The following is an 18,086-nucleotide window of genomic DNA, read 5'->3' as shown; positions in this document are numbered from 1 at the left end:
GAGTGTGGGTATGAGTCAGACTGCAGAGGAAGTGGATTGATGCTGAAGTGCCTTAATGTGCTGGAGAAACCTCCTGTCCCCACACTGCTTCCTGCCTAATGCATCTGCTGGCAGGGTGAGGATCCGCCCTGTCTTGTAACAGCCTTTAGAGCCATCACAGACGATCCTGGGGAGCCTCGAATGTCTGTAGCCCCTGCCAGAGCTGCAGAGAGCCTCTGCACCCCCGGGGGATCCTGCTGCAGGCCAGCACGAAGGCTCGCCTCTGCTTGGCTCCCTGCTTGCTGGGGAGAAAGCCACTCTGGTCCTAACATGGTGGGATGGTACAGCTGGATCTGAGAGCTCTTCCTGATGCCTACAAGGCAATGACTACTTTCTTGTAGCCCTGACGTTTGTTCTCTGAGAGCTCCCTGCTCCTCTGATAAATAATGGGATCGATAAATAAATCAGCATGGGCTGTGGTGCACTTTATCACAACCCTCCTTAAACTTAGTGGCAACTTTACAGTGCTGAGTGCTTGCTTGCGAGAAGGCTGTGGTGCTGAGGGTGGAACTTCTTTGGTTTTCAGCTTAAGAGCGAGATACCAAGTCAGTTACGTATCGGGGGGAAAACAACTGGTGAAACTTCTGCCGTTTGGTTGCTCTTGGTTCACATTGGGGCTGTGAGGTTTGGAGAGAAATGCTGCTGTTATTACAACTCAAGACCAAATCTGTTTTGGTCTTAGTGATGGTGGCAACAAACTGGTTAGTTTGCTGTCCCGAGCTACCCCCTGCGCGGGGAGAGAGTGCAGCAGCGTCTGTTGGGCAGCCGGCTGTCTGCCCTGTTCTTCCTGCGTCTGGTGTATTACGTTTCTGGCTGTTTCTGTTCCCAGGCTGCTGATGTACTGAGCTAAATCTGGGCCAAGGCTATTTCTTGAAGCCGTTTGTCCCGACTGCTGGGAGCTCTCTAGGCCCTGGGGTGCAGCACCAGCTGTGGAAGCTGCTCTCTCCTGCAGGTTAGCAGGCTGCTGTTTAGCACCATCCCCTTGCCCTGCGTTCTCTGGGGGGGTGCAAAATCAGGTTCCTAAGTGCTGTGCAGGGGCACGTTCGTCCCCTACCCCTGCAGAAGCGAGATCGTGGCCAAAACCATCTCAGTTGATGCTTGGGAGCCTCACGCCTGGCTGCCCCGGTTGCAGGGGGGGGAAACATCCCCTCCTCATCCTCCTGCAAGAGGATGACTGGCTAAGATGGTGATCCCGTCTGCCTTGGTGCCTGCCGCTCTCCATGCGGGGGAAACCTCGGGCCTTTCTTTACAGAGCACCCCAGGCAGGACCCCCCTGTCGTCCCGTCCCCCCCCTCGTCCCATCCCCTTGTACAGCGGGTCCCCCATCCCGTGTATTTGTACCGGCCTTTGTCTCACCCGCTGGTTTGTACCGAGTATTTTGAGTCTAAAATAAAGCTGCTCTGCTCTACCCGTGCCAAGCAACCCCTCCGGGGGCTGCCCCGGTGTGGGGGGGGGGGTGGCCGGTGGCCGGGGCCGGGCCCCGCCGACGCCGCATGCCCGGGCCCGCCGCCCCCATTGGTCCCCGCAGTCACATGCCGGGCGGTGGCGGGGCCGCCCGTTCCCTCCCTCCGAGCCTCTCCCTCCGCCGGGCTGAGCGCTGGGAGCGGCCGCGATCGCAGCATGAGCACCCTCAAGGTCTACAGCACCTCGGTCACCGGCTCCCGGGAGGTGAGCGGCGGCGGCGGTGGCGCAGGGCGGCGGGCACCGGGGGTGCCTCTTCCCGGCGGTGGGCGACTCTTCCCCCGGGGAGCTGCGGAGCCCCCCGCCCCCCCCCCCCCCCCCCCGCGGCATCCCAGGTGTCCCTTGCTCATGCTTCCCCGTCCCCTTCTTCCCACGAAGCCATCCCGCCGCCCTGGGTGTCCCCCCGCTCCACGCAGGGCAGAGCCCCGGGGTTACGTGGGGTCCGGATCGCGGCCCGTGGGTGCTGTGCTGTGCGTGGCTGGCACGTCGGGGTGCGTGCCCGCCCTTTGGGCTCCTCTCCAGCTCCCCATAACCTGCCTTTCCCACCCGGGTTCCAGATCAAATCCCAACAGAGCGAAGTAACCAGAATCCTCGATGGGAAAAACATCAAGTACGAGCTGGTGGATATCTCCCAGGACAACGCTCTCCGGGAGGAGATGAGGGCGAAGGCGGGCAACCCCAAAGCCATCCCACCCCAGATTGTCAACGGAGACCACTACTGTGGGGTAAGGGTTGTGCTCTGCACGGGGGATAACCGCCGTGGAGGTTGGGTGGTGGACAATGATCCCCTCCCCTTGGGTTTGCTACAGATGATGTCAAGATCCCTTTCAAAAGGCATTTCTCATGCCCAGACAAAACACTGCTGGGGTTAATGGTTATTTGGAGCATGGTGGCTTGTGAAAAATGGGACCCAGGCAGGGGGACTGTCCCCACTTCACCCTGTCATCCTCCGCACGACTGACTGGCACCTGTGCTGTGAGCCGGTTCGTGCTGCATGCTCAGGGGACCCTGTGCCACCCGACCAGTGGGAGCGTGCGGCTCACTCTTGCCTTGTGAGCGACCGTGTGGCTTTTCCCTGCAGGATTACGAGCTCTTTGTGGAAGCTGTGGAGCAAAACACCCTGCAGGAGTTCCTGAAGCTGGCCTGAGCCCCGGGCTCCCCTCCCATCCTGGACTCTATCTGCATTCCTGAGCACCCTCATCTCCAACCACCTTCACTTCCAGGTTGTCAGCGCTGTCCTGGCACCGCGACCTGTATCCCAGCGCAGGGAAACCCATGACCAAAACTACTCATTGCAGCTGCTTACGATTCCCTCCTGCCTAACCCCGGTATCATCTCAGAGGGATCCAAAGAAAGTCTGATGCTCGCTGCGCATGGCCTTTGAACAAAGCTGGGCCTGGCTCACACCGCAGCTTCCAGTGCCTCTGTAAACAGCAAAGCCTCTGGGGCTGTGCGAAGTGCAGCCGTCCGTCAGCCCTCTCCTCTGTAGGGAGAGCTTCTGCTTCAGGAGGGAAGGGCTTAGGGTTGCATGTTACTTCCCACTTCTCCCAGTTGCTGTTAAAATTGTAAATCCTGCTGCCTCACTTCCTTCTTTTTTTTTTTTTTTTCTTCTTTTTTTTTCATCTCAACTGCAGAGATTATGGCAACTAAGTCGAATTTTTTTATTTGTTTTAATTTAATGCAAAAATACTGCACAGGGCTGGGGTCTGACCACCCACCGCAGAGAAGGCCGGGGCTGGGAGCGAAGGCTGATGTCACTCGGCAGGCTGCCTGGGGGGATGGATGAGCCGAAAAGTGGGACCCACACTGCTCCTTCTGCCCTCTGTGACAGGGCTCCCTCGTGAGCATTAATGGCTCAGGGCTGCTCCAGAACAGCTGATGCTCCAGCTGTCTTATCTTTCCTCTCTGAGTTGGCTTTTTTGCAACCTGGACCAAGTGCATTTTGTTTTCCTGCCAAAAAGCAAGTTTATAACCAGTGTTGTCTTCCGAGATGCTATTAAATGTTACTGTACCTTTCACCTCGGTACTCGTGGGTTTCTTTTAAATTTGGTTTTATTTTGACTGCAGGTTAAACGTCACCCTGCGTAACGATTCTGAGTCATTTCCAGCTCAGAGGAGCAGAGTCAGTTGTACTTGCTGCTGCAGCCTGACACAAAGTTCTTAACACCTTAGATTGCTGCTGCTAATCAAAGGCTCGCAGGACTTGTCTGAATATCCTACAGCGCAGGTACCTCACTCAAGCATTCCTCTCCTCTGCGTGGTAAGAACAGCGGCCCGGGGGAGGGACAGCTTCGGCCAGACACGTGAGCGAAAACCAAACCCCTGGCACAAAGATTCCCTGGTCGGTCACAGATCAGGATATAGAGGGGCAGTGGGAAAGGCTGCCCTATAGGAGGGTCCCCTCTACTCTCCTGTATCTGCTGTAGGTGGGAAAAGGAGGAAACTAACTCAGAGCTGTGGGGATTGAGTCACTGGTCACAGGGAGCCTGTGGAAGCGGCTGGTTTGCATGAGTGGTGCTTCCTCTCTGAGTTGTGCAGGGTCCAGCTCTGGTCGGAGGGGTCCAGGAGGAGCTCTGGGCATCCTGCCCCCTTCCACAGCACAGCTGCTGTGGAAATCTTAATGGAAGTGGAAACTGCAACTTAAGTAAATGGTTTTATTTGGAGCTTTTAATGAAGGCTGGGTGGCAGCGTGTGCAGGGCCCCTGCTAAAAGGGAACCTGCCAGAAGGTGCTGCCTCGCGCAAGTGGGAGTGTTGTCAAGTGGGAGCATGTCACAGCTGAAATGGGAGGAATGTGCTGGGGAAAGGGGCCAGCAAAGCGCAGCCCCAGCCCGTGGGAGAGGGAGGAAGATGCTTTACTCAGGCTTCAGCAGAGAAGCAGCGAAGGGATTATGCTCTTCTCCAATGACATGGTGTCCTGTTGCAGCATCCAGCTCCTGGCTGCAGCAGGAGGGAGCAGGGCTGGCAGCTCAGGGCCATGCAGGCGGTGTGGCTGCGAGCCTGGGCCCCGCTGGAGCTGGGGGCTGTCCAAGGGAAGGAGTTGTTCACGTACAGGAAACCCAGTAGCAGGATCTCCTGGCTGAGATGGGTCTGGCTCAGTCCCAGTGTTGCAATGGCTCAAGGCCTTTTGGTTTAACTTCGCCGGGGACCGTATAACCGAGCCTGTTTCTCTCATGGTGTAAATGCAGTTGAAATCTCTGGGGAGTGCTGTGCGTGGAAAGCAAATTGAGCCTGGCTGTTTGTCTGTCCGGCTGCTTTAGAGAATCCCTGAGCCCAGCTAAGCAGCTGCCCAGGACCAGGGTAAAGCTGGCGGCCTTCCCTGGGCAGGGATCAGCCTGCGTAACCTTCAGCAGAGATGAAAAACCAGGCCTCGGGTTTGAGTGGACAGAAATGCTCCTGTGTTAGGAGCCCACCCGTCTTGGGGGGAAAAGCAGGACCCACGAGGCAGCAGGACTTGGGTCTGGCACCCGCTGCCAAAGGGAGAGGCCAAACCTCTGCCTCCGAGCTCTTCTCCCTGTCCCAGGTACAATGGTGCAATGAAACTAAATCTGGAAAGACACCCCTCCCCTCTCCTCTCTCTGCAGCCCGGGGAGGCTGTAACACAGCTAACGGTGCAAGGCAGCTCCTCCTCGCAGAGCTTGGGGCGAGCAGCTCTTGCTAGGAGCTGTTAAGCTGTTTGCAGCCCTGTCCCCTCTTGTTGGAGGGGTCCCTTCTCCGCAGCAGCAAGGAGGCGCTGGGGATCAGGCCACACTCCTGCAGGCTCCTGGAGTTGTCCACGTACACCCTCTGGGGAAAGGTACTGATGATCTCATACGAGTCGGAGTCTCCACCCCTAGGAAAGAACAGCACAATCTTTCCTACGCACAGGATCCCCCAAGGTTTTGCTGAGATGCTGTGGCTGATCCAGCTGTGGTTATGTAAGACCAGAGGGGGGAGACTGTTTCACAAGCACAGGCCAAGCAGAAAAAAAAGGGCTTCTTGCCCAAACTGCAAACAGCCAGGCACGGAGCGGCCATTCCAGCCTGCACAGCTGCACAGTGGGGAAGGAGGCTCCTGCGTCCCAACAGCACTGAGCTCACCCTGGGCTCAGACCGATGCCAGGGCTATGGCCTGCAACAGGAGTGGGAAGAGGGGACAGCAAAGGGGTCCCCTCAGCCAGCTGGAACTGTCCCCAAAGGGATGCGTGAGCCCTCGGGCAGCACTAAATGCATTGGGCTGTAGAGCTGGCTGAGCGAAGGGCGGTGTTTGTCCAGCCACGGATCCATCAGCCACGCTGAAGGCTGCAGCTCAGCTTCCAGGCTGCATCGACGCCTTGGGAACAGTAGCAATAGCCAGGGGAGTGCTGCTGGGAGGAGGCAGAGGCAGTGATGGGCCTGGGACGTGGCAATTTTGAGAGGATAAAAGAGGTTTCTCTCTGCTGCTGCGTCAGCTCTTTGGCAAAGGTGGGTGTGAAATGCTCCGAGCTAAGCGTGACCCTGGTGGCGCTGCCCAGAGAGCATCTCCGGTGGCAGAGCCAAAGCAGCAGAGGGTGCCCAGCAGCTCCTGGGGCTGGGAGTGTCACCCTCAGCCCCTGATCTGTTTGAAGCACAGCGCCGGGGCCGGGTGGGGAGGGAGCTCTAGGCCTCCTACCTGATGTGGGCGAGGTGTCGGCGCAGGTCCCCTATGGTCTCTGTGAACAGCATCTTCACGATGTACGTCTGCTCCCCGCTCTCCGATTTGACACGGAGGGTGCAGAGATTGGGGGCAGAAGCTTGAGCCTCTTCAGCCGTTTTCACCCTGGAGGTTAGAAAAACCTCATCAGCTGAGGAGTGAGGGCTCTCCTGGGAGCTCTGCTCGATGGGCAGAGCCCCTGGGCTGCCAGGGTGATCCCAACGGGGGAAGAGGCATTTCATGTCTGGGAACGTCCTTGAGATGAACAAGGGCCCGTGTGACTGCGGGCGAGCGGACCGACCCACAGACCAAACTGCTGCTTTGCTTTGCCTGCTTAAAGGTGCCTTGGAAAGAGGGTTGCTGACCTTCTTTTTCATTTTAGATCAGGGCTGTCTGGTAAGTGCTTTGCCCTACTTTTTTGATTAAAAATAATCTGCTTGGGGTTTTTTTTCATTAGCTATTTGAGTCTTGTCTTGCCAGAAGACTGAGTGGCAAAGTGTTGTTAGTGTGGCCTCCCACTCGGGCACCATTTTCCTGGAGGAATTCTCCCATTTAACATGACCACAAACAGCTTTTTAGATGGTTTCCAACCCTTAGGCCTTGGTTTGCTGTCGGGAAAAGTATTTCTCAGCAATAAGTAAGTAATATTTCAAACAGGTGTTTTTGTTAGAGATGTAAAAGATGGCAGGTCCACCGTGAACAATTCAGTGGTCTTCCCAAAAGACCAAACTTGGCCTTTTTTCTGATGATTTCTAAGGTATAAAAGGGGCATGTCCATTTACTTCCTCAACTGAAACCCCTGAAATAAACCCTCAGTGATGAAACAGGAGGAAGAGGAGAGCCTGACAGGGTGGGAATGGAGGGGCCGTGCCTGTACCTCTCCAGGGCAGACAGCCTGGGTGTCTCCACCAGGATCTCTTTGCTGCTCCACAGCCCACCAGAGCCCTGAAACCAAACCAGGTGAGCGTCACCACTGCCTGCTCTGCACAGAGAGCAACCCAGGGGCAGGTGCCAAAGTGCCACGTGTGCTTTGGTGGAGCCTCTCAGGGAGGAGGAGGTTATGCGGAGCTGAGAGAGGCCCGAGGAGGTGCTGCTGGTACTGTGCAGGGCGCCGAGCCCAGGGGATTGCTGCTGGCCTCCTCCTGTGGGGGTTTGGGGGGTCTGCTCATACCTGCTGCGCTGAATCTCGGACACCGATCACTTCTCTGCGTTTCGAGGGCTTGGAAGGCTTGTTGAGAAGCTGCTCCAAGGAGAGTTTGGGACCTGCCGGAGCCAAGGGGAGATGTGTCCGCCTGTGACCTTTTTTGGCAAACGATTTTTCCCTCAGAACAGGCTGATTTGGTGAAATGAGAGAGCGCAACAGCCGACAGGGAGAGCTCTAACCTCCCCTAGCTAGGCTGAGACTGGCACTCGGTCTCCCCCGTCAAAGCTTGTCCCACTTTCTGGCCCACTAAATGTTTGATTGTCAACATCAACAGCGAGCAGCTGCGCGGCCTGTTCAGTGCACAGCTGGGACGTGCAACAGGCAGAAACCTGGTTAGCCCTGCTGTGAACAGCAAAAGCTGAAACTACCACCGTTTTTACAGGCTTGGAGGTTTTTTCATCTTGTGAAAGGTGTATTTGCAGGTGTCCATTCCTTTTTCTGTGGGGACACTGGGCTATGATTTGGGGTTTTTTTACTACCTGGATAAAGGAAACCTTTAGCACAGCTAAAGGTGAGCGAGCAAGTAGTACAGTTTTATATAAATAGGAAGATGGAAAATGCACGTGTTGGGGTTTAGTTATGCATGTACAAACCCACTGTTTCCTGTCTATACGACTGACTGCATTTGATTTTCCAAGCCTGACAGCTATTGCTCACACAGACTGCTAGAGTCTAGAAGCAAAATGGTCAATCTGTGGCCTCACCTGATGTCCCGTATTCTCTTATGGCAGTCTGAAGAGGAATCATCCCGTATTTGGTACAGTTAAGATCAGTGTGGCTTGAAGATGTCTGCCTTCGCAGAATAAGCTTGTAGGAGAACCAAAGGTTGTTTGCAAGCTACCCCTCCCCAGCTCTGCAGGGGTTCCCTCAGCATCCTTTGGTGCTGATAAAGGTGAAGCTAGAAGGAGCTTGGCCCTTCAGGAAGGCGCAGGGCAGGTGTTTTTGGAAACCTGCTGATCTTCTGGTCTTTTATTACTTGTCACATCTCATTCTTTAGGAGGATTTAATGATGAGAGGACGCCATGTGTGCTGCCTGGCTCCCAGCTCCTGAAGCAACACTGGGGCTACAAGCGCAGGGCTCTGACCCAGAAGTGTTGTCTTCCTCCCTGAGACACTACACATCCCCCTCCTGCCAACTGGACTGCCCTGGTAAGGTTTTGATTACCTGGGATCTCGGTGGTTTCCTGCACCTCACTTGATTTTGAGTGGCCAACCACTTGGCCATGGCCAGGAAAACTCCCTGGAAGGTCTCTCTCCCGAAATACCATGTCCCTTCTGTCGGTGACCTGTTGAATTAAGGCCGACTGCCGTAAGAAAAATCTGACTCTCGCACAAGCTTGTTCTCACTGCACCAGAGCACGACAAACCACGGCATTGACAACCAGGAGCTGTAAACCCCAGGAGAGCTGCTTCCTCGGAAGCTACTCTAGCTGTCCAAACTCAAGGAAATGCATTTTCAGCTCCTATAGGCTTTCCGACAAAGCAAATCCTGGCGGATCCCTCAAGTCCCCGGGATGTCTCGCTCATCCATCTCAGCAGGCACCAGGCAGCTGCTCCTTTCCACGAGCTGTAAGAAATGTGCTTGGATCTGACTTTTCCTCTGTGCCTGCTTCCACGCTCTCTGGGTGGAAAGTGAGGTGAAAGCAGCAGGTTGGGGGTGGAGAGGGAATCGCTGCCAGACTCGCCGGCAGAAAGAAGCTGCAGTGGGGACCGTCAGGTGGCTTTAACAAACCCGGGAAGGCAGAGTGCTACCCCGAGGCCCCCAGGAGTGGGGAAAGCTGTACAAAGAGGGGCAGTCTTTCTGTCTGGGTTCCACTTCTGTTCCCCTTATGCTGGCTGTCCATATCACAGGTGGATGAGCTCTGTGTCTGTATTTTCCCCGGATTACTGTCCTGTGGCTTCCAGACACGGCCAGCTAGGCATCGACTACAGGGAGCCACAGCCCCAAGACCCTTGCACAACCCTCCTCCTCCTAACTGGCTTTCTGACTACCGCACCTACCAGCTCGCTCTGGCTGTCCTGACCTCATACTTGCCTGTGCAGTTGTGCCCTGCTTTCTTCGTGGCAGAGGGTAGGTGCGCCCCTCTGGTTTGCCTGCTTACGTTTGGGATGCACTTGAAGACCTAGATTAGAGTCCTCTGAGGCCCCTCTGCCTGAAAATGTGGGCTTGGCTTTTTGCCATTTCTAAGAAACTAAAAAGTGGGGCCTAAAAGAACCTCAGGTGGCCAAATCCATTCAAATTGTGGCTAAATAAACTCTCCCAACGTCCTCCTTGAGCGATACTTGTTCAATCTGGTTTTAAAAGCTTTTCCAGGGGAGTTGAGAACTTTTTTTTTTCCTCCTTTTTGTTATGCAGCTCTTCAGATGCTGCATGTACTCCTTCTCTTCTACAAAGCCTGCTATGCTCTCGGAAGTCTTGTTCCAAGCCAAGATTCACCGAGGCAGAGAAACCATCGGTCCTGATGCCGAAATGCTCGCTCGCCTCCTGTAACGGCTCCAGCAGGTGTGCTCCCAGCCACCCTGTCCCCGACACGTGCACAGCAGTAACCTGCCTGTTGGCTGTGTTCAGAGACCTCAAACATCTTTTGCTGTGGGGAGCATCTGGCAGGTTGGTGAAAGAAACCTGAACAATTTTCTTGGGACGCAAGAGAGCAATTTCTTCCAAAAACCTGGTGAATAGGGTTTTGCACTGCTTACCTGCAAAGGGATGCCGTCTGGGTAGCGCATCTGCAGCTCTGAAGGGAAATAGCCATCCATAATATCCTGCAGGAATTGCTGAAACGAAAGGAGACCTCGTGGTCATACCTCAGACTTTCTATTTATCTCGTGACTGATACTTTCCTGCTGGGCTGCTCCTATTTGTGGTGGTATTGTCGTGCAGAAAAGGCTGCATAAAACACCCAGATTCTTCATCTCTAAGAATTACTACACAAAGACATGCTTGTCTTTAAAGGCACCACAGGGATGCAGGTAGGAAGCTGGAGGTCTCGGTAGATGCTCCTTTTTGGGACTGGGAAGAGCTCCCAAGCTCTATTCCTACACATGGCCTTTCCTGAGGCTTAGGGAATGAGAGCAGGATGGCTCTAAGTCCAGTTCCTCTCCAGACCTTTCCATACCTGTGTGGACGGGTCCTCGTAGGGCCGAAAGGGTCCGTTGAACCCCGTGACGATCCCGTTTTGATACAGCATCAGAAGGAGGGGTTCTGGCTGTCTCAGCCGAGCACCCCCAGGCGTGTGCTCGATTTGAGAACCGCCCTCTCCAGCCAGCACATTCAAATCCTTCACGTTTTCCAAGATTAAATCAAAATCAATCCGGTGTTTGGAAACAACGGCTTCACCTGTGGCAGAGGGATCAGAGTGACGGGGGGGGGAAGGGGATGCCAGCTGAGCAGCTTTCACCTCTGTGTGAATTTGAGGTGCGTTCGAGCCCTGACGTTTTGGGGCCGTCTGTGCTGCCTCTCCGTGCTTTGCCTTTCGCACTTCAGCAAAGCGCGGGGCGCCACGGCTGCCGTGGTGCAGCGCTGCCAGGTTGACATGGGCGTGTGCAAAACCACAAGGGCAGGGCAGCAGGGAAACAGCCCTCTCGGCACCGGCTAACACTCGCCAGCTCTGCAGAGACCACGCTCAGCAACTTGTCTTTGGTTGTACTTTCCGAAGCGGTGTGTTGTCCCTTAATGTGGGGCTGTAAAACACCCAGAGTGAGGAATTTAACCAGTTGGATTAACTAGATTGGGTGACTGGATCAGGGCAGGCTGGCTGAAGAAACACCAGTGTAAACACAGCTGGCTGCCTGCTCCCTGCCACCAGCTGGGACAGTGCTGGGGATGCTTCTCTGGGTGCTTGAGGAGGGCGGCAGGGTGAGGCAGTGCTAGAGTTGTGATGGGACACAAAAATTAAATCAGAAGAGGAAATGAAAGAAGAGATGCAGGCAGAGGTGAAGCATTTGGTATTTTCTGTTCTGCTTTTTTAATGAATTAATAAGGGGGACATCACCCTTAAAAAGGGTAAGCGAGCTGAAAACAATGAAAATTATTTCTACTGCTTCTCCCCTCTGCATCTCAGGGAGGGAAGGATTAGTTAGCTGATATTTGCATGGTGGTTAGGAAGCAGCATAGGCTGTGCAGCCCAAGTGTTATTCTTTTTTTTTTCCCCTCCATTACCACTTCCTAAGAAGCCATTGCCAAATATGCTTGGACTCTGTACAGCACAATCAGGTCTCAATTAAACCCCTCACGTGGCGGTTGGGAGGAAAGGCAAACAATACTCTCTGGTGGAGCCAGACAATACGGGTAAGTTACTACAGCTACTATATAAACAAAGCATCTGATTCCGTTTTCCACTCGTTTTACGTCAAGGTTACTAGAGCAATCAAGCTTTAAGCGTTTAGGGAATGTGAACTCCTCAGGAAGCAGCTGCTGTGAGAGTGTCCTTCTAAATGGCTGACCCATCAGGTTCTTCTTCCCTAGATGGGGCTAAAAAAATACAGGTACATAAAATACCAATATTCTGCCTGGCTCAGCTCCTGTTAAATTGCTCCATGTCTCTGTCCCTGAGATGGACTGATGTGAAGATCCCAGCACAGGATCACAAATTCTGAAGACCCAAATTCTGGATCTTCGATGCTTAACTCTGGGGAGCGTCACCCCTTCTCTACGCATGCAGCAGGAGCTAGGACAGCTGCTTCAGCAATGAGTGCTGGTGCTCTACCTGGCTTCCAGAGGCTCCTTGCTGGCAGCTCTTCTTCATCCTTGAGCGATTCGAAATCTTCCAGCTGTTCATGTCTCTCTCCAACCCAAATCAGCCCATAGTCATTTAGAAACCGCTGTAAGAAGAAATTACAAGGCAGTGTTGTAGACCAGCGCTTCAGAAAAGTAGAAATGGAAGCCTGAGTGTGGTCAACTGTGACTGTGAGAAGCCTGAAGGGGAGGTGAAAGAGGAGGTTTGTCTTGGGGCTCTCTGGCCCTGGCAGACAGACAAACTCACTGGCAGGTTAGTAGCAACAGCTCTACTAACAAAAATGGAGAATTAAAGTATCTGTAGTGACACAGGAATCCCCCAAAACTGCAGTAGCTGCAAAGAATATTTCTGCAGTCCTAGACATCAAAACGAAACAGCTTGCAGGAGGTGCAAATGTTTGTGTATCAAAAAAAACCTCCTGCTGCCCCGTAGCTCACATCCAACCTGTTCTTTCTTTTCAGAGGAGTGAGGTGAAGAATTGTGATCAAAGTGGCAGCTTGAAAAAGACCAAGCAGCCTGGGACTGCAACGGTCTCAAAGCAAAGGTGCAGCAAAGGGCAAGTGAAGCGGGTGTCTCACCTCCATCTCCCAGACCTGGGTCTGCAGCTGAAGGCACCTAATTTCCAGTTCCTCTGCTGTGGAGGAATCAGGAGCATCTGAAAGGGAAGATTTGGGGTTTCTATGGCCAGCCTTGAAGAAGAGCTATAGATAACCCATGTCACACGGCGCAGGTGCCCCAGCAGTACCTGCCTGTACCGTGGGTGAAACTGAGCCCGTACGACACGAGCTGAACATGAGCTCTGCACGCTGCTCCCCGACAATTCAACCTGCAGCAGTTTGATAAAGATGCTGACAGATTGGAAGAGAGTTGTGGACGACACTGGTGCAGTTTTATGCTGTGGGAAGCTGATGTGAGCGGTGCTGTTTGCAATTACACGATGAGAATTGCTTGGCTGACTCAGTCTTAAGGGACTATTCAGAAAAATGAGCAGGTGCCCACTAAAGCTGGATCTATAAACCTAGGCTGAATGGCTAAAACAATGCATGATGAGGTACAAAACACATGTTTGTGGTTTGACCGGCATGTTCTTGTTCTCTGCTCAGGAAATGGAGAACTTGCCGCAGCTTTGTACTAACAAGGTAGTCCAGCCATTATAGGAAACGTGTCTGGGCTCAGCTGGAGAGCTGCGGGATGCCAAGGAGCTGAACAAGGGGGAAAAGACCTTCAGTGACTCACTCAAAGCTGGGTTCAATTTAGAGTTAGGCTGCCTTACAGGACAAGTGAGCCTGGACCTGTAATACTGTTTGAGACTCCATGTAGATTTTTGGGTTCACTTAGCTGTGAGTAGCTCTGGTTTTCCAGCCTGTTTGAACTCTGCAGTATTTACTGTTAATTTTTTTTTTTTTTTCTGATCATCCTCAGGTATCTGTGTGGTTGGCCTGTGCTCGTGGGAACTTAGTAACCCGTAGAAAATAGGTCAGGAAATAATGTTTTGCGCTGCACCAGAAAAGCTGAGTAACAGATGCGAGTATAAAGTGCGGATCTGCTTTGGCAAACGGTACCAGGTGTGTGTAACTGATACCGCTCACCAAAGAGGCTCTTGGGCTTTTAAGGCAAAGGTGGCTCAGAGAGGAGGCCTCCAAGCCTGCTCTGTGGCAGCACCAGGAGCTCCGGAGCTCTCCCGCGGGTCGGAGCAAGGTGCCAAGAGTAGAATAATTTTTACCTTCTCGTTTCTGAAGAGTCTTCATCGTCTCTTCGAGGTCAGCAATCCTCCTGTCCTTCAGGAGCAGAACAAATAATGACTTTGTTTTGTTCCTTGGCCTTCAGCGCCTTGGGGCACAGCTCGCACAATTAGCCCTGGCCAGGCGAGTCAGTGGTGCACGTACTCTCGCCCCACTCAGAGACAGGCAAAATAAGGCTCAGAAAGGCTGTGTCACCTCACAAATACCTTAATTAGACTCAAAAGAGGGGCGGGATATAAATGCACTGCTCCAAGAATAGGTAAGGGACACACTGACCTATCTCCCCCCTGCTCCATCTGCGTGAGAGCTGTAGGCAAACACACAGACTCCCACCCCTGTGCTTCCTGCTCGGGCACAGCTCGTGCTCCGACATGCAGTAAGCGGCTGATCTAGAACCGAAACCAGCACCTCTGCAGCTGCCTCTTTATAAAGACAAAAACATTATTTATTCTAAGCTGCAGCAACACAAAGAGGTCTGCTCCGGGGTGGCTCTGCGGTACGAGCAGCTGTTGTTGTAGAAAGCAAAAGGAAGGAAAAAAAAAAAAAACCCAAACCAAGGTTTGAAGCCAAGCAGCTAATGGTATCAGTGAAAGAGTGCTGGGAGTCTTTAAGAAGTCACAGCAGGGACTGCCCACTCTCCCACCCAAAGGACTGACACAATTGCTCTGTTGCTTTGCAAAGGCTTGTTTGTGTAATCAACAGAGCAGGCCTCAGATTAACTTGTTTTAGCCCAAACTAGGGCTGAGCGGGTGTAATGCTACTGTGGCTTCAACCGCCAAAGCAGGGCACAGAACAGGTTCAGTAAGGGGCGGGATTTTACCTTCAGTTGGATTTCTTGTGCCTGTTTCTCTATTTTTTGTTCCAACAGAGTGATTTTTTGCAGCAGGGAAGACACGAGCTCCGTGTCAGTGCGAGCTGCACCTGAAAGCACAGATACGTGTTACCTCTCTAAAACGTTGATCGGTGTCATCTGTGCCGTAGGGGACCCCACACAAGAATTCCTGTTCTGCCACAGCAGGTAGGACCCTTCTGGGGGTACCGGGTAGAAATCCCTTGGCTCTTGGCTCGTAGGGAGATGGTTCCGTCACCGACAGCACGCTGTGTACGCGAGAGGGGAACCGTAGGAATTAGCCCTGGCCTGGGGTATTGAGTCCACCAGACTGTCACTGAGGAACTGAGATGGCCCAGAATCCCCTAATCATTGAGGGACTTTACCCTGCATGTTCTTTTTCAGTGTTGTTCCCCTTGAGCAGGGGGAGGCTGCCTTGTACGGGATTCTTTGTCCTAGGAGACAGGCTGTGACATCTTCTGAGAAGAGGCACGAAGAACATGAAAGAAAGAAAACAGGTCAGCGGTTTGGATGCAACTTCTCCAAAAGCAGGTAAAGAAATACTGGGGTTATGCTGAGGGAAAGAGAGGGCAGGAGGAAACAGGGTGGCCCAGTCCATTCACTCCCATAAGCACTCTCAGGCTACCGAGCGTGTGTGGGCTCTCGTTATAAGCAGGGACCCGAGGGAAGGTACAATCCCAGCATGGGGCTAGCAGAAAGAGACTGTGATACTCGTACAGAGCATCCTGCGCTGCACAGCGAGGCAGAAAGTGGTCACATGGAGCTATTTTAACAAAAAGCACAACACTCCGGGATTAACAGAAGCAGCCACCTTCACTGGGAGTGGAAAGGGAGTTTTTGCTCGAAGATCTAGTAGGAAGAATGTGACCTAAAATGGAACTGTAAAAAAAGAGATGAGGTTCTAATGTGCTCTAGGGCTTGCTGAGGATGTGGAAACCTGTTGTTACTTATCTGATTTTGGATATATGTAGGAGAGAAAGAGCTACAATCATTGCAAAAACATGTAGGATGGTAAGAAAAGCCTTACCAGCGGAGGCCATGAACTTGGACAGCTCTGCCCTTTTAGTAAAAATAAGAGGGGGTGATATGTACGATGCCACCGCAGCTGCATTGCAGCAGCTCTTCCCTGCTTGACACTGGGGAAACACAAGCGTGACACCAACCTGGGCGAGATGTGGCTGACCGTTAGCCCTGGGATCTGGGATGCTGGCCAGGAGGCAGCAGATATGGAATTTAGGGAGGTTTGTTCGAGCTGGTGTTGTTCCTCAGCCTGTCACCGTCGTGTGGGTCCCCAGAAGGCCGGTAGCAATTGGCTTTTTTGGGGATCGCTGATAAAAAAGGGCTCAAAACAACGGGGGCAACTGGGAAGCCCCTGGGGGTGCCCGTGGGTGTGGGCCCTGGGGAGCCCGAGGTGGGTGGCGACGCTGGGGACGGGAGAACCGCGTGTTGGGGGACCCTTACGGTGGCGGTGGGGGGGGCCTCCCAAACCCCCCTCAGTGGCACAGCACTTACCCCGCGCTCAGCGCGCCGCCGCCATCTTGTTTACAGGCGGTTGCCACGGCGACGGGGGGCCGCTGCGATTGGCTCGGCCCTGGTCACGTGGAGCAGGAGGACTACACATCCCAGCATGCACCACCCCCACCCCCCCCCCCCCCCCCCCCTCCGGGGCCGCGGGGGGATCCCGGCTAGGGCGGGTGGGCGCCAGGAGGGGGACCCGGGCCCGGGGCCCTGCGAGGGCCCTGCCGGGATCCACCGCCGTCCCTGCCGCTCTCCTGGTGCCACCGGGCCCCAGCGCGGCCCCGCCGGGCTGCCCCGAGGCCTCCTGGGCCCGAGCTGTGGGTGATCCGGCCCGTGGCGAGGCCTTCCCGCCCTCCGCTGCCGGCTGCTCCCCGAACCCGCGGGGTCTGGAGGAGCGATAAGGCAGGGGAAGCCCCCTCCGTTTGTCACCCGAGGAGGGAGGCCCCGGGCAGGCGGCGGGCTCCGTTCTGCGAGGCAACCAGCCAGGCCGAACCGCTCCCTAGCCGTGCTCTGCCCGCAAAGTGGTGCTTGCTCCATCTCCCTTCACTTCAGGGTGCCTCAAACGTTCCCTGCAGGGTGCTTGGGCGGCACCTGGTGCCTCAGCCGTCCCCCGCACGCCCTTAGCTTCAGCCTGGGGACGCGGTCAGCGGCACAGCCTGACCCGAGGCACCGCACACCATGCAGCTGCTCCTGGTTTCCTTAGCTGCTGCTTTTGTTTCTGTTTTCTAGCAACATATTCGCTCACCCGGGCACTACTGCACTCTTCATTTTTGCCTCGCTAATGCTCTGAACTCCACTCAGCACTTGCTGCCATCCAGAGAACCTTCCCTGCGCGTCCCCCAATCCCTCCCACCGCTGCCGTGCCGCTCTGAGAGCTCAGTCTCACCAGTTAGGAGCAGAACGGGCCCATTTTTAGCACCTTCTATGGGATGTTGGCTGTCTCCAAGAGACTTTCACTTTGACATTTCCATGAAGTGCAAAAATTAACTAAATTTGGTGAAGCTTTGCTGCAGAGGAGCCTCCAGCTCCGGGCGGAGGCTGGCGGAGGGCTCGCTGCGCTGTCATGCGCTTCACCAACACAAAACCAGACAACAGGTGTATGCGCTCGGTGCATTTCGGTAGCTTTACTTATTTCAAACCGTCTTAAAATAACCAGATCCCCCTTGTTTCCTGCTGCTGCAGTTGAGGGGGTGAGGGAGCTCAGAGATCTGCTGTGAGGCGATGGATGCTGGGGGGGCTGGAAGGAAACGTTTCCCTGATCCATCACCCGGGTCAGGCTACCCCAGGCGTGTAACTGAATTTCAGAGGGACAGCTTGGACCCAGCTTCTGCCTCGAGTTGCAGGGAAGGAGGTTTGTTACATGGTGCCAAGGCAGAGCCCTTGTTGAAGCATTGCCCAAACCCTCCCAATGAACTGGGAGGGGGATGGGTTTAACCCATAACCACTATTAGTCCTTCGTGGGGTGTGGGGCACAGGACACGGAACCCCTGGGGAGAAGCAGAGCTGAGCCTGGGGGGGGTTTCATGCTGCTGGCGGTATTTTGTGATGTGGGAAAAGGCAGGGCGAGGGGCTCGCTGCCTTTGCTGGAGATGGTGGCCAAGATGTCCCGCTCGGAGCTGGCTGCGCAGCCACGCTGAGGAAGAGGAGGAGCAGGAGCTGCTCTTGTGCCGGGCGATGGAGAAGCCAGGCTGAGAAGGGCTGCACGGTGGTGTTCCCCACCCCCCCCGTCCCGTCCCGGAGATCCCCTATGCTGTGTCTTGCACCTTCTCCCTCGCAGCAGCGAATGCGACTTCCCCAAACCACCCTGGCTTCAAAGGGCCCTTTGGGGCGACGGTGCTGAGGCAGGGAAGGAAGGTGTGATTGGTGAGACGGGACCGCCGCTGGGCTT

At 54.5% G+C, this 18,086-nt stretch overlaps 2 protein-coding genes across 2 annotated transcripts; one reads left to right on the top strand and one right to left on the bottom strand.

Annotated features, from left to right (window-relative positions):
- Window positions 1–1,642: 1,642 nt before the first annotated feature.
- SH3BGRL3 (SH3 domain binding glutamate rich protein like 3) lies at window positions 1,643–3,516 on the top strand. Its single transcript, XM_086479900.1, has 3 exons — window positions 1,643–1,707; window positions 2,058–2,225; window positions 2,582–3,516. Exons 1-3 carry the CDS (start codon window positions 1,660–1,662, stop codon window positions 2,645–2,647), a joined length of 282 nt encoding a protein of 93 aa, XP_086336026.1. The 5' UTR covers window positions 1,643–1,659; the 3' UTR covers window positions 2,648–3,516.
- Window positions 3,517–5,155: 1,639 nt separating this feature from the next.
- Window positions 5,156–16,966, bottom strand: UBXN11 (UBX domain protein 11). The gene is made up of 15 exons (XM_086479416.1): window positions 16,944–16,966; window positions 16,367–16,665; window positions 16,193–16,271; window positions 14,870–14,928; window positions 14,651–14,754; window positions 13,812–13,866; window positions 12,667–12,743; window positions 12,059–12,173; window positions 10,469–10,689; window positions 10,050–10,127; window positions 8,518–8,638; window positions 7,320–7,411; window positions 7,026–7,093; window positions 6,128–6,274; window positions 5,156–5,330 (listed from the first exon to the last, which is right to left on the bottom strand). Exons 1-15 carry the CDS (start codon window positions 16,964–16,966, stop codon window positions 5,156–5,158), a joined length of 1,713 nt encoding a protein of 570 aa, XP_086335542.1.
- Between the last annotated feature and the right edge of the window lie 1,120 nt (window positions 16,967–18,086).

The sequence above is a fragment of the Leptosomus discolor genome, chromosome Z (assembly GCF_034619465.1).
Source record: "Leptosomus discolor isolate bLepDis1 chromosome Z, bLepDis1.hap2, whole genome shotgun sequence".
In the NCBI taxonomy this organism is placed as follows: domain Eukaryota; kingdom Metazoa; phylum Chordata; class Aves; order Leptosomiformes; family Leptosomidae; genus Leptosomus; species Leptosomus discolor.
Note: the sequence above shows the minus strand (reverse complement) of the source record. Positions and strands in the feature narration are given on the sequence as shown.